This window comes from Rhodnius prolixus, unplaced genomic scaffold (assembly GCF_049639745.1).
Source record: "Rhodnius prolixus isolate KJV_2025 unplaced genomic scaffold, Rpr scaffold_22, whole genome shotgun sequence".
Lineage (NCBI taxonomy): Eukaryota > Metazoa > Arthropoda > Insecta > Hemiptera > Reduviidae > Rhodnius > Rhodnius prolixus.
Genome location: NW_027411617.1, coordinates 110,916 through 127,126, shown reverse-complemented (window position 1 = coordinate 127,126; position 16,211 = coordinate 110,916). Strand labels below are relative to the sequence as shown.

Below are 16,211 nucleotides of genomic sequence, written 5' to 3'. Positions count from 1 at the left end.
GAAATATTCTTCTAGCATATTGCCTGGATTTCACTCACGATGCAGTTATGCAAATTGCAAATGCAATGATATTCTAAATAAATTTATGTATTTAGGCTCTCCTTATGGAATTTCTTGGTACTACAAGGTAGTGACGTATATTTACTAACAGCTGGTCAATGTTGTGTTAGGTGGCAATTGAACTGTTTTAGTTCTGGTTTCAGTCAACTTGGAAACACAAATCACGGCTTTAAGATAGTGCGAGAAGTAACTATAACTGTTATTTAAAAATGTGTCGTGGAAGGTTTCGAACTCTGTTGAGTATCTGTGATACAAATTCTTGTAATAATCTCTGAAAAATTCAAAGAATTGTTATGTTTATCAAATTTGTCAGAGGCTACTTTTACAAAGTGCCATATCTGGCTAGCATTTGAATAGTAGGAATTTCAGCGCATAATGTAATGATTAGTTATTATATTAGTCAGAGATGAGTGGTTCAGGGTATTTACCCCTACATCACCCTAAAAAAGGGTTTTTTCTTCGTCTTCCCATCAGTAAAATCGCTTGGGTTACTTGTTTACTTCCTTTCACCGGATTTGTGTTCTGCATCATTTGGTCACTAATGTACAATTTTGAAGATTCTACATTTACTCATTGTAAAGTGAGTTTTATTTAAATTTTAATTAATTCTTTTAAACTGGTAGTATTTGTGAATCTTTTAGCCAACATTATCAGCATTCTTTAAAGAAGTAAAAATCTTTATTTTATTCCATATGTTAGAACACAATGGATTAAAGTTTTTTTTAGGTTAATTTTGTTACAATTTTGTTATGTTCTATTTTGTTTAGATATGGAAAAACATATGCTGTTGAAAAATATCACTGTTTTGTAAGTTACCAATAACATAAAATTCTAGGAATTTTGGCTTAGTTAAACTGTTACCCCTTTAAAAGATGACTCCTGAAGTTAAGACCTGTAAGATATTCTTTTCTTTTTTATTTTGTTTACAGTGGAATTGTAGGGATGGAATGAGTTAGTGGTATAATCTAGAATTCTCTGGTATTATCTCTACCACTGTAAAATATTGTTTATCAATTTTGGTGACTGATTCATTAATCCAAAAAGATGAAAGGTATTGTCAATTTAACTCCTATTTTTGTATTTATTTCTTTCCCAACCTTTCGACCTAAGGGACTAGCTCATCTTCAGGGCGAATGTTTATTTACATTATTATTTTTTTAAATTTGACCATCAAAGGTTGGTTTGTCTTCTGTTCCGACTCTTTAGGTACTAGGTTTTGTTCCCTTAGGTACAGGACGTGAAGATGACCTAGTCTGTAGGTTGGTGCGTGGAAAAATAAAAAATTATGACAGAAATTGACAATAACCTTTCTTCCTTCTCCAGACTACAACCCCTACTGTATAGAACTGCCTTCGATCTAATTATAAGTGAATCCTCATATCGAGGTAGGTAGTGCTTCTATTTTCCTCACTATTGCCCCTCATTTAGTGTTATCGAAAAAAAAATTCACCATTCAAACAAACTCGAAAATACTACTTCACTGTAACGCAACATATGTAGTTAACTAAGTCATTACAAAGGTGCTTACATTTAGTTTGTACTAGATCTATGAATGAATAAACTCAAATAAATAGTCGTGAGTGGCAGAAAAAGCTACTACTCCATGTCCAGGTTTATCTCTTTATTTCCTTGTATGGGTAGAATCTCTTTGAGGTAGTAGGGATGAATTTTTAGAACTCCCAATGGATGGTTTCTCTTGTGCATCCAACGCTGGGAGTTTTCGCATCAGGCGGATATTCGTGGGACGCTCAACACCTATAACATTTGGAATGTTTTGGCTTGAATGTTGGTATCTTCCCTCAAGCGATGTCCATACCGCTTGGTCGAGGCCTCCATACCGCTTAGTCGCTTGACTAGCCTCTGTTGGTCGAGGCAAAAATACTCATCCTAGGATTCTAACAGCATCTGGCGATGGTCTTGAACTAAAGTAAAGATTTCATAATATGCTATTTATGCCAATGCGCCATTGTACTTTTTACAGTTAGGCTTGTTTCCATGAAATGCTTTTCTGCTCGAAAATACATAAGTTTTAGTTTACCATGAATAATAATTTTAAGTTTACTTTCAAAAATGTATTGTGTACCCAAAAATGTCAATACTTTTAACAAAATCTTGCAAATTTAAGGTAATTTCATTCATATAATTAGAGAGGTCTATAGAAACCATCTATGTGTTATTGAGCTGAGGAAATATGCCATGTAAGGATAAGGATCCTCAAGAAATAATTTCTCAATAATAAATAAAAGTAATTTCTTCCGCAAAAAAAAAACCCTGCTATTGATAAATTAGAGTAAATATCAGTAGTAGGAGTAAATACGGAGAGCGAGCTTAAGAGGTTCCTAGGAATAGAAATTGAAAGAGCTTGAACCTGGACTCGAACTAGGGATTTTTGGATAAGAGTCTAGCGCAGAAAACACTAATTTCAGGGATACCAATCCCTGAAAATTTCAGAGTTAAAGTACCATTAAGAGTAATGGTAGACACATTTTTATGTTTTCTCTGACTATACAAGTAAGAAAAAGGATTACAATAAGTCAAATTTTCAATATGCATTCGTCTGTTTTTAGACCGAAAAAGTTGTTTTTAAGAATCGTATGCGAGATCGTGTGTGAGTATACAAGTTGTATGTGAACAGTAGTTTAAAATCAAAGAAGTTCTTAATTTCATGTGGGCACGTCCATGGACCCGATAGAAAGGTAGCAGTCAAAATCCTGAATCGGCAGGAGCACTACTTTCGGATTTTACACATTTCAAAGATTTTTTTGAATGTAGCATCTATTATTTTCTTCAAACTTTGTATACATTACTTTATTAAATAACTTATAATAAATTTGTATAACTTTTATTTGTAACATTTGTCCAGGAAATTTCGGTTAAGGGTACTTACTTCTGGAAGAGGGGGATTAGGAACAAACCACCTTGAAAAACATAGTCAACAACCGGGCAGAATCAACAGCTCAATTACGCTATATTCTTTAGGAAGAAAAGAAAGACGAAGGATTTGTTAGAAAAAAAATAGAGAAATACAAAGCAAATCACAAAAAACATTATGATTCACCCATCACACACACTTTTATCAGACATTCCCTACACTAGACCAAACACAGCCACAGCTGAAAAGGCTAAAAATTGTAATAATATTTAATCCATTATTATTTCCTGTACAAATTAACTCTCCCTCTCATAACATTCAGCTCCAATATTACCCATGTACAATATTCTTAAGTACATTCTAGTTTTCGTTAATTTTATTTTAAAGTTTTATAGAAATTTTTCGCTGTTCATTAACATTTTAAAAAACACATATCCCATGTAACCTAAATCACTTTGAAAAACAGAAACCGTTGAAATTTATTTTTCTATTCCAAGCTGATAAATCAACTATGATAATGGATGAAAATCTAATCCCGGTGTGAAAAAGAAAAATCATGCTTGTAACGATGATAAAATCAGGGATATATATGTATAATTCTAAATTTGAAGAAAATAGGTTGACTGCTAATGCTCTTTACTCAGTACATTTTTATTTCATTCAAAAATGGTTAGGGTAATTTTTCTTTACTCACGTAAAATACATATGTATGTAATGTTTAAAAGAAGAAAATATTTTCAAAAGTTCAGAGCATGAAGAAAACTAATAAGTTTAATCCTTAAGAATTAATTTTAATAAGAAAAAGTCTTGTGTTTCGATAAATCTAACTCTGCCGTTAAAACTTAAATTTCAGGTACAGAATTTCTTACCATCAATATCGGCAGCGATAGGCAACTACCGTACTCAGAGATTTGTTTGGGGTACTGCAATAGCAATGCATGCAATGCCAAGATTTATGTTCGCTGGAATGTATAGGCAGTATTATAAAGATGTCCTTAACAGCAAAGCCCAGAAATTGGCTACACTTGCTTGCATTTTAAATGTTATTGAAAACCTTGCGTTAATTGGGCTTACATTCATTACATCAGCATATAATTATGGTGAGTTATAAATTACATTATATTAATAAGATATATATAATATGAATTATAAACATATAATAAAATTGTTTATTTGTATTTTTATTCTTAGTGAAAGTTAAATATTAAATGGTGGGGGATTTAAATTCGAAGGATTCGGTCATTAAATCAATTCTAATGTTTTGGGTACGAAATTTTCTATGTTTCAATAAATTTCTTATCTTTTTTTTAGGATTGTACATATGTTACATTAGCTAAGTTTACTTGTTTAGGACAAGTTTTCAATTTTCTCTTCTTTCGGATGTAAATTTATGTAAGATACAGGAAAACCAGATATAGACTCAAATATATTTTTCATTTATTATTTCTGATTTTAAGAAGGTAGTGTTAATATAATAGTGCTTATATACGGCTCCGAAGCATGGACCATGGACCATGTCAAAACTAGATGAGCGGTCCTTGGCGGTATTCGAGCGGAAGGTTCTCCGTAGAATTTATGGCCTTGTAAGTGATGGACAGAGGTGGAGAATCAGGAAAAACCGGGAGTTCAAGGAACCTATATCGACAAAAAATTATAAAACTCGGAAGACTGCGATGGTCAGGGCAAAAAGTTATGGATGGTAGTGAACAAGGTCCCAGGAGGGTAGACAGACCAAGAACGCGATGGCAGGACTGTGTGGCAAGAGATGCTTTGGCAATGCTGGGATTCCGAAGCTGGAGGGCGGCTGCACAGGAAAGAGACACCCGGCGGGCACGTCTTGAGGAGGCCAAGACACTTCATGAGTTGTAGCACCGTTTAAGAAGAAGTGTTAATATAATGCCAGTCCTCTTGAGACCTAAAAATTTACTTACATTAAAATTAAATTTAAGTTGGCATATTACAATAAATTATTAATTTATTTTAATATTTTGAATTTAAGAAAATCTTTTTACAATTCTTTTTTATCACAATAAATACAATTATGTATTTTATATAATAATTCAAGTACAATATACTCGTATATATAACATTGTGATAAAAAAAAGATTATCACAAGATTTTCTCAAATTCAAATAATTATATTAACTATTAACAAAAACTTACAGTTTAAAATGTTAAGTATAAGGGTTGATTAAACGCCAAAAGGTACACAAATCAGCTAGTACCCAACATTTCATTAATATTAAAGTAATTTTACTGCATTAATTTTCATTAATATTTTTTAGAATTTATTGAAAGTCACAGACACTTATGCTGGCCATTTTCATTTACAAAATATTTGTTCAAGTAGCACTGTAGATTGACTGTAATATCTATTTATCTATAATAATCAAACTATTTTTTTTGTATGATTTAAGGCGCGTCAACATCTAAGGTTATTGGCGCCCGGAGCTTTTTTCAGTGCACTGCCGGCCTCCGGACAGTGTTCTCTCGTTACAGATAACACAGTCCATCACCGGACAGTGAGCTGTAAGAAGCTCCTAGGGAGAGAAAATCTAAGGGTCAGCAGCTGGATTCGAACCCGGGACCTCCGCGTGGGAGTCCAGTACGCTAACCGCATAGCTAATCCCTTCCCAATCAAACTATTAATTGCAGATTAAAAAGAAAAACGTTATAAAAAATAAAAAAAATTATGAGTCTAAAAAATTCATAAACGTTTTTTAAAAAACGCTTACGCCAACATACATCAATGATTTTATTTTATTTATTTATTTTTATTTTTAAATAAAAATCGTCAGTTTAAGTTTATTCTTCGATTAAAGTAATTGTTATTTTATGTAGTAGTCAAGCGTTTGTAATAATAGGTAATAATTAATCTAGCTTTATCGCAAAAAATATAGTTGTCTTCAATTAAATTCTCAATCTAGGTGTCCTTCCCACAATGTTGTATATGTGCAATATAAAATAAATAAGATATGCATATTTTTAGGACAGCTAATTACACCAGTATTTTACTATAAGTAAAATTAGGGAGACTAAATTAAATTACAATTGAGAAATGAATAATTATTGTTGAATAATCTACTTGATATTAATTGTGTGTTATTTGTGCTCACGAATATTTCGGTAAGATGAATTCAAGACTGAAATATTGTTTTAGATCCTCCGTGATTCAAATTTAAACAGTAGCCGACTCTAATTTTGCCTTTTTCTACTTTAACATGCATGTATATGTGACTACTCAGAACAAAGGGCATATTAAAAGAAATCAGAAGAATAATTTGGAATAAAGTTAAAATAAAGTACCTATTTAATAATGAAGGTATAATATACATTTTATCCCAATTATAACAAAAAAATATTATGAATGAACTGGCCAGCATAAAGGTCTGTGGCATCTAATAAATTCTAAAAAATATTAATGAAAATTAATGCAGTAAAATTACTTAAATAATGTCAATGAAATATGAATGAAATGTGGGGTACTTGCTGATTTGTGTACCTTTTGGCGTTTAATCAACCCTTATAATAACATTTTAAAATGTAAGTTTTTGTTAAGGAGATTTTTGTACCTTTTGGATAGATTTTCCTTTTTGTCTATTTTTCAAAGTTACGTATCTGCTTTACAGATTTTTTTAAAATTTGGAAAAAGCAATTCTATCATTATAAACTGATAAGGTGTTAAGTCGGAACCGTAACTACCACTGGAGAGATCTTTTTAAAGAATGATTATAGTTGCGGTCCCCAAACCATCCTCAACCACAATTTTTTGAGAAAGCGTTTTGAATAAAATAGGAAGGTATTTGTACGTAAATAGATTTCAGTACTTCCTTTTAAGTGGAATAAGAAAAATAAACTGCGAATACAGTACTTCTCTCTAAAAGGCAAAGAGACAAAGTTTTTGAATCGAACGACAATTCATTGATGTAAATCGGTTCACTCATTGATAATTTTAACGATTGCAGTACTTCCTCTTAGTAGGAGTAAGAGCATGATGGCATTTCACAGCCACGTAGAGGAGCTTTAACCGCTTCTTCATGCTAAATTTTATCAAACTCGGACCAAGGGTTATAGAAATATTGGTAACAATAGTTTTAGAAAAGGCCTTATTTGGGTTGTGCGAACTCCCCTCCTTATAAGGCACAGCCTCGAGACTATTAAAGAGCAAATCTGTACAAAATTTCGATTCGAATGACACTTCATTCATGAAAATAAGTTCACGTGTGGATAATTTGAAACGATTGCTATACTTCTCCTTAACAAGTGTAAGAGCAGATCGCCGCTTTAATGTTAGGTAGGGGAGCCCTAACCCTATCATCCTACCAAATTTTATCAAAATCGGGCCAAGATTTACAGAGCAATTAGTAATAATAATTTTGTAGGGGGTCTTACATAAAGGGGGCTAACTCCTCTCCCATTCGATGTACAGCGTCGAGATCCCCAAAAGGTACAGAAATAAAAGGCAAAATTCATGAAAATCGGTTCGCGCGTTTAGGCGCTACGTTGTTTACAAAAATGGTAACAACAAGAATAATTTTTGAAAATGCGTTTTTGCTCATTTTCAGCAACTTTTTTCTAAAAATCTATTAGATCTGGATTGTTGAAAAAAAAAATACATTAATTAAGGAGGGTTTGCATTTATTTTAAAGAAAATTTGGAAATTAATCTTTTATAGAAAAAGAGAAAAAAATTGTCAAAGTTAGGTGTTTTTCAACGTTACGCTTTTTCGTGTACTTTTTGACGATCAACCCTTATACAACTGTCCTACCGGACAGTTTTAATCATTAATTTATTGATTGTTTATTACACTTTTTATTAATTTATTGCCTACTTATAATTAATTTTTCAAATATTATCATTTTAACATAAATTGTCATGACAAAAGAGGATTGTCAAATATTCAAAACGCTACCTTCTTTAGATAAAAAAAATACATTGGAGATTATGACAGGTTTTCTAGATCTTATATAAAATTTATTTCTAAAACAAGTGAATACATACACTGGGCCAAAAAAGTCTGTGAACACTAACCTAAATTTTATTACTTTTATTATTATCTTATTAGAAACTTCTTTTATTTTCAAATGAGATATACTATTCGATAGAGAGAAACCAGAGTTTTCATTTTATATTCAATCTTTTATTTTTGTTCAGCAGGAATATCACAATTAAATGTTTAACAAAACAACACCCCAAACGAATGCAAAAAAAGTCTGTGAACAGCTGTATAAATATGTAAAAACATTAAGATAACAAACAGAAAAACGATTGAATAAAGTTTCAAAGTTCTCTATTGTATTGTAGAAACCACTACAGTCAGTTTTGTGAATAAATAATCTAATTAGTTCATATTTAACCACTAATATGGAAGTTCCCAGACCAATTCGAGAACTTATTGTGACGTTGCGAAATGAAAGAAAAAGTATTCGAGAAATAGGGAAGATAGTTCAAAAAAACCCTTCAACGGTGCATAATATAATTAAAAAGTACGGAAATGTGATTAGTAGGCCACGCAGTGGACGGCCACCAAAACTTAATTCCTTTCATAAACGGCAAATTCTGAAGTCTGTTCGAGAAGAACCCAGGACAAGCGCTCAAAAAATCAGTCAAGAATTATCAAGTGGTTATGTGTAAGCGTAACACCACATACAATTAGAAATAAATTACATGAATACGATTATTGCGGTCGAGTCCCGAGGAAAAAACCTTTAATCAATAAAATAAATAGTAACCGCCGATTGGATTTCGCGAAAGAATATGTTTCTAAGCCTTCTAGTTTCTGGGAAACCGTAATCTTTTCAGATGAGTCGAAATTCAATGTATGTGGGTCTGATTGACGACAAAAAGTGTGGCAAAAAAGAAATGAAGCTATGAAAATGAAAAATATGAAGCCTACTTTTAAGCATGGGGGAGGCAACATTCTGGTGTGGGGTGCATGAGTGCTAAAGGAGTGGGCAAGTTAGATCTAATTAATGGTATGATGGACCAATATGTGTATGTGGATATATTAAGACGCAATTTAAAAGAAAATTCAAAAAAATTAGGGTTGGAGGGAACGTTTGTCTTCCAACAAGACAATGACCCGAAACATACCGCACCAAAAACTCGGGAATGGCTTTTAAATAATACACTCTGGCGCCTAAACACCCCTCCACAAATGCCAGACCTTAACCCAATAGAACATTTGTGGGATGAAATCAGCCGCGAAATAAATAAACGAGGAATAAGAAACCGTGAACAACTAAAAAACGCTATTTTAGAAGAGTGGGATAAAATTCCAACATTGACGACCACAAAATTATTAGGATCGATGAAAGCTCGTTTGTTGGAAGTGATTAGGAACATAGGAGGTCCTACAAGTTTTTAAAATTTATAATTCACGTACAATGTGTAACAATGATTTATTTCTGCAAAGTGTTCACAGACTTTTTTTGCATTCGTTTGGGGTGTTGTTTTGTTAAACATTTAATTGTGATATTCCTGCTGAACAAAAATAAAAGATTGAATATAAAATGAAAAACTCTGGTTTCTCTCTATCGAATAGTATATTTCATTTGAAAATAAAAGAAGTTTCTAATAAGATAATAATAAAAGTAATAAAATTTAGGTTAGTGTTCACAGACTTTTTTGGCCCAGTGTATATAAAATTAACTTATGTTATTGTGTGGGTTGCTTGTGATTAAGTTAGTGTTGCAGTAAAATGGAGAACACTCTATGATCCTAGAATGATTAATAATCCGTTTTTTTTTTAAAAAAAAACATAGAGAAGTATAAGAATTGTTATGAAAAGTTACTGGAAAGATAATCTACTTTTATAAATTTCTAACCTCATTCGTATTTAAAACTGTCCGGTAGGACAGTTATAAGTGTTGATCGTCAAAAAGTGCACGAAAAAGCGTAACGTTGAAAAACACCCAACTTTGACAATGTTTTTATTTTTTTCTATAAAAGATTAAATTCCCAAATTTTCTTTATAATATAGAGCAAATCTCCTTAATAATTGTAATTTTTTTTCAAATTCTGATAGATTTCGAGAAAAAAAAAGTTGCTGAAAATGAGCAAAAACACATTTTCAAAAATTATTCTTGTTGTTACCTTTTTTGTAAACAAAGTAGCGCCTAAACGCGCGAACTGATTTTCATGAATGAGGTGTCATTCGATTCGGAATTTTGCCTTTTATTTCTGTACCTTTTGGGGGTCTCGACGCTGTACATCGAATGGGGCAGGAGTTAGCCCCACGTATGCAAGGCCCCATCCAAAATTATTATTACGAATTACTCTGCAAATCTTGGCCCGCTTTTCATAAAATTTGGTAGGATGAAAGGGTTAGGACTCCCCTTCGTAACGTTAAAGCGACATTTTGCTGTTACACCTGTTAAGGGGAAGAATATCGTTTCAGATTATCGACGCGTGAACCGATTTTCGTGAAAGCCCTCTCTAATACTATTATTACTAATATTTCTATAACGCTTAGTCCGATTATTAACGTTCAAATAACTTCCAATACGAATTCATTCTTTATTTGAAACGTTTTCACAGGATAAAAGGTAAACGTTATAAAAAAAATAAAAAATATGAGGCTGAAAAAATTCAAAAACCTTTTTCAAAAATGCTTACACCAACATATGTTACATTAATTATATTGTTTATTTTAATTATTTATTATCATCGGTTTAAGTTCATTTTTCGATTAAATTTATTGTTATTTCACTTTAACTAGCAGTTAAGGGTTTTTTTTTTATTCTTCTTCTTTTCTTCTTGGCCTTAAGGTGATTCCTAATTAGCGATCATTTGTCTGTCTTTGGTAGTTCGTCTGTTAGTATGTAGTGTTTTAAAATCATTGTCCGTATGGTTGCGTGAAAGTTATGTTGTAATTTTATTTGTCCGTATGTAGAATAGAAATAGAATAGAATAGAAAAGAAATTTATTATTCTGGGACAATTGTCCCCTAAGAATAAATACAGGTACAAATAGAGGCCTTAATAGTTTATGTAGTTATGCAAGTCTGGCTAAATGTTTGGGTAAGTTAGTATAGTGTTTAAGTTGTCCGGAAGTGGGCAGATCGTCTGAAATATTTCCTTCCACAGCTAATCCCTACCTCTCTTCTTGTACTTGTCGCATGCCAGGATTATGTGATTGGCTTCGGTTATTGATTCCTTGTCGCAGGAGCGTATAGGATTTATTTCTATGCCAATACGTGCCAAATTATTAGGTGAGTAGTTGCGATTAAATCTCAGTCTGTTTATTGTACATTAAAATCCTCGGCTTTCCGAATATGCTGTAAACCATGGGGTTTTTTTTTGGTAAGGAGAACTGTATAGAGAAGTAGAATTTTCCTTTAACTTGTTTCGAGGATGAGTAAATTTCTGCCCTTTTCTGTAACAGATTTGTTTTGGAAAGAGTTTTAAATCTGAGGTAGTTAGAGGCTCTGATGGTGTGACTTGGAGACGGGTGGCCAGTTTCGCGTCGTTTTCGGCTGTCTCATTTCAACCCAATCCGCAGTGAGCTCTCACTCACACCAGATACTCCAATCTACCGTTAGAATTTATCTTGTGAAACAGAGTTAACGAGTATAGGATCAAAAAGTAGAGGTCACTACCGGGTTGTTTAAATTTTTGGAGAGTGTTCATGCTATTGCTCATAATGACAGAGTGCTGAATCTTCGCAGCACTTAATAAAGACTTTCTTTTGGTTTTTAATATTCAACTCTAAAATTTTATTATTTTGACTTTTGATTATGTACAATGGTAATTCACAAGAAAATTTATTTTACATTCCTATTGTCATTAAAACTATTGTCATCCTTTCATCAATCTTGCTACAAGATTTAAATCATTTCATGTTAAGTTGAAAATAAAAAGTTCCAGTTGATCATCTCATTACTGTTCAATGGTCCTCCGTTAAGATTGCTCCTACTTGCAGTTATTCCGTCTAGACGGTGAAACAGCCTAGTAACCCTTCACAACAAAATAACGCGAACACATATTTTATAGAGATTCTGTTAACAGCTTACAAGTTATTTTTCTTAATATGAAGAAGAAATAGTATTAGATCTCAGATAGCACTGATAAATTAACTGTTTTGTAAATGTTTGTTGTAGCCATTCACGAGAAGTGCTTCATGACATTTATGGTAACTTCAGAGCTGTATATGGCTCTTACTTGCTACCTACTAACTAGAGAGCGAAGGCTGCCCTCAGACAACGTTGAGAGTCGATCTCTTAGATACAAATACCAGCTAGTAGCTATAAATATGACATCATTTGCAGCAGCTGGATACTTTTTTATAAGGCACAACAGACACTGCGAACCATACGGTATTTTACTTTTTAAAATATTATTTTATAGATATAATTAAAACTCCGGTAGAGTTGTATAAGTGTTGATCATCAAAAAGTGCACGAAAAAGCGTAACGTTGAAAAACACCCAACTTTGACAATTTTTTTCTCTTTTTCTATTAAAGATAAAATTCCCAAATTTTCTTTATAATATAAAGCAAATCTCCTTAATAATTGTAATTTTTTTCAAATTCTGATAGATTTCGAGAAAAAAAGTTGCTGAAAATGAGCAAAAACGCATTTTCAAAAATTATTCTTGTTGTTACCTTTTTTGTAAACAAAGTAGCGCCTAAACGCGCGAACCGATTTTCATGAATGAGGTGTCATTCGATTCGGAATTTTGCCTTTTATTTCTGTACCTTTTGGGGATCTCGACGCTGTACATCGAATGGGAGAGGAGTTAGCCCCCTTTATGTAAGGCCCCCTACAAAATTATTATTACTAATTGCTCTGTAAATCTTGGCCCGATTTTGATAAAATTTGGTAGGATGATAGGGTTAGGGCTCCCCTACGTAACATTAAAGCGGTGATCTGCTCTTACACTTGTTAAGGAGAAGTATAGCAATCGTTTCAAATTATCGACACGTGAACTTATTTTCATGAATCAAGTGTCATTCGAATCGATATTTTGTACAGATTTGCACTTTAAAAGTCTCGACGCTGTGCCTCGTAAGGAGTGGAGTTCGCCTCACCATGTTTTTGTGACCAATTTTCTGGAACCAGGGGCAACGGTAAATTCTTCTTGGTACGTACAGACTCTAAGAAACCTCCGACGTCGAGTTTGTCGTGTTAGTGGCAGCTTGTCACCAATAATCTTGCAACATGACATCGCTCGTCCTCACACCTCGCGCGAAACTGCAGAGACTCTGGAAAAACTGAAGTGAACCAATTCCACACCCTCCTTATTCCCCGGATCTTGCCCCCCGCGATTTTTTATTTTATTTATTTGCCTCTACTCAAGAGACCTTAACGGTAATCACTATTCCTCAGACGATGAGGTAAAGGCAGCTGTCAAGTCCTGGATTCAAGAAAAGTCAAAAGAATTCTTCATTGTCGGAAAGAAAAAACTTGTTTCACGTTGAGAGAATTAGCGTTAATGGTGACTACGTAGAAAAGTAATACATAATTATAAAGCTTAAGAATTGTACTTTAATAACACTTTTCTTTCCCCTTCTTCTAGCATGTGTGCATTACTTTTCAGCCAACCCTTGTATAATATAAATAGATAAAGAAATGTATATTTTTAGTTGGTTATACGTACAACTTCTTTACAAGTACGTTAAAGGGTTACTAAATTAAATTAAAATTTGAAATAAATTATATTTACAAGTATTATTTATTTATTATTGTGTGTAATTTGTGCTCTCATATTCTGCTGTAAGACGAATTCAAGACTGAAATTTTGTTTAAACTCTGTGATTCAAATCACGGCACCAACTGGAACTTTCCTTTTTTCTTTAATGTGCGAGTGAGTGTGATGATTAAAGATAAATCACAAGAATAATTTGGAATAGAGTTTAAATGAAGTGCATTTTTAATACTCACTATGATGATGAGATACATCTTTTGTTAATCTAAAAGAAAAATATTAATGGATGAAAAAAGGTCAGCCCAAGGGTCTATGACATCAATTACATCCTTAAAAATATGATACTTGAAGTATGAATGAAAAGTTGGGCAATTGTTGATTTATATACCTTTTATCGTTTAAGCAACCCTTAATACCTGATATCAAAAAAAAGTAACAGCAACAAGAACAATTTCTAAAAACACTGTTTTTGCTTATTCAACGTATTTCTCAAAAACTATTAAATCTGCATTGTTGCGATAAGTTACGCTCATAAATTAGGATATACCTTAACTAAAAAGAAAAGATGGCCATTTTATTTAAGAATTGAAACTGTAATTAATAGTATTTAACTATTTAGCGTTATTATGGATATATCGTGTTATTCAAGTTTTTATTTGGTTTGCATAACTGTTTTTTATTTTTCATATATATTTTGTTTTTAAATTTCTATGTTCAAACTTATTTTTCTTTTAGTGTATTCGGCGTTTGCATTTTTTGAGTACATAGTTGTTCTTACGAACATGGCGTTCCATACTACTGCTACTCTCGACTTCCACAGCCGACTGCTACTAATTGATCAAACAGGTATGGAAGTAATCAGCTGACCACGACGAGAAAGAAGGCCGCCTGGTGAATAACAGACGGGTTCTGCGGGAGTGACTACAGCGATAGCGTGCACTGTCGGTCCTCCACTCCCGCACCTTGGCATATATGTGACTCCGCCGGTGCCCTTACCAATGCCTCCCCCACCACCGCCCCCACCACATCATAGTGCTGTTGAAGAGGCCGCTGATGACTCCGTCTACGGCTTCGGAGCGGAATGGCTCTTAGCTCTCGACTGTCGAACTGCCGATTGGAGATTTGGAACTGGGCGCAATGCAACCAATAACTACGTTATATCAGTACTTAAATCTTGATGTCTCGGACAGCCTTCGCTGCGCCTAGTTGGTGAACCTGTCTGAAGAAATACTGCCTCGTACTTAGTGCTTATTCGTGTATCCTCGACAACAGCTAAATTAATAGGAATGCACCACTCTTGTATTTATTTAACAAAGTGACTGTATGAATATAGGTTTTTATTAAACACTTTTATTTTAATAGAAAATTTAATTCACAAAAATGCTTACGCTTGCCATCCTTACAACAAAAATATTTACATATCATGAGTATAATTTATTTTTGTAATAACTAACTTACTTTTTCCTTTTATTAGATTTTTGCGATCATTTATTTGTATATTAAATATTATGAACATTGTTATTTGATTCAATTCCTTCCATAATTAAAAAAAAAAATCTTCCTTTGATTAAATATTAACAAATAAGAATGTTTTCTATTGAAATATAAAGTTATTAGTAAAAATCGTCAAATTCGTGCATCATGAATGTTGACTTTGCATAAATACACTTTTTAATAAATACTATCGGTTGTATAAAATCTAATTAAATTAAAAAGTTCTCAGTATTATAGTGTTAATTTACTTTATATGAAGAGATACTTATTAATGTTAATCGACTATGTGCAGATTATATAATTTTTTTTTCCAATGTGATATATTCTTATCTAACCTTTTCTTGAGTAAATTCTTTCCAGGAATTGCCTAAATGTTTGGCTATATTTTTGTACTCACATCTCAAATACTGTCATACTTACGATACTTTTTTTTTTTTTCTTAATTCATTCTAAAAACGTTATTGTTTCAAATATTATATTGATTAAAAAAAGAAAATTTAAATTTGCGCTTATTTCTTTCTGTATAAGAGTACTGAATAAAAAGAATGTAATAAGTATGTAATTATACATATAATTTTATAATTGCAGTATTTAATTTACAAATTTCATCACTAAATATTTCTACTAAATTTTGTGATGTTTTGTATTAAGAACTTTGCATTTCTAATAAATGATTATTTGTACGTTTGTGTTAGTTCAGAACTTATTTCTCTTGATTCTGGAGATTGATTAATTAGGAAAAACGAAAGATTACTTAATTTCACCTTCCTATATTTTCTTTACTCTTTCATGCATGTACAATAATCAATTTCTCGCAATTCTAGAGATAGTTAAATTTTAAAGAGATAGTTAAAGGGAAAGTTAACGGCAAAATACACATAATTCCGTACAATAGAAATCAAAGTTTATGGAAAAAAAGAATACTACATTTTATATTCCTGTATTCCTTTACTATTGCAAATACAATTTTAATCATATTTCAAATAATCTAGCATAGATTGATTCGGTTTATTATTATTATGGTAGAGAGATCGATAGATAGAAATTATCGTAAGAATTAAAGACTTCACCTGGTTTAATTTGGAGCTAGTTCATCTGCGACGGCGTTTCTTTAATCAATAGGGCGTATAAAATTATT

General features: G+C 32.4%; 1 protein-coding gene across 2 annotated transcripts; it reads left to right on the top strand.

Moving 5' to 3' along the window:
- Window positions 1–7: 7 nt before the first annotated feature.
- LOC141457533 (post-GPI attachment to proteins factor 2-like) lies at window positions 8–15,756 on the top strand. 2 transcript variants are annotated; one of them, XM_074134671.1, is made up of 4 exons: window positions 8–640; window positions 3,786–4,032; window positions 12,033–12,248; window positions 13,261–13,628. In XM_074134671.1, the coding sequence occupies exons 1-4, from the start codon at window positions 467–469 to the stop codon at window positions 13,350–13,352; spliced, it is 729 nt and encodes a 242-aa protein (XP_073990772.1). In that variant the 5' UTR covers window positions 8–466; the 3' UTR covers window positions 13,353–13,628. The 2 variants fall into 2 exon arrangements, with proteins under 2 accessions (XP_073990772.1, XP_073990771.1); XM_074134670.1 differs by lacking the exon at window positions 13,261–13,628 and adding an exon at window positions 14,315–15,756 and having other exon boundaries at window positions 18–640.
- The last annotated feature ends 455 nt before the right edge of the window (window positions 15,757–16,211 follow it).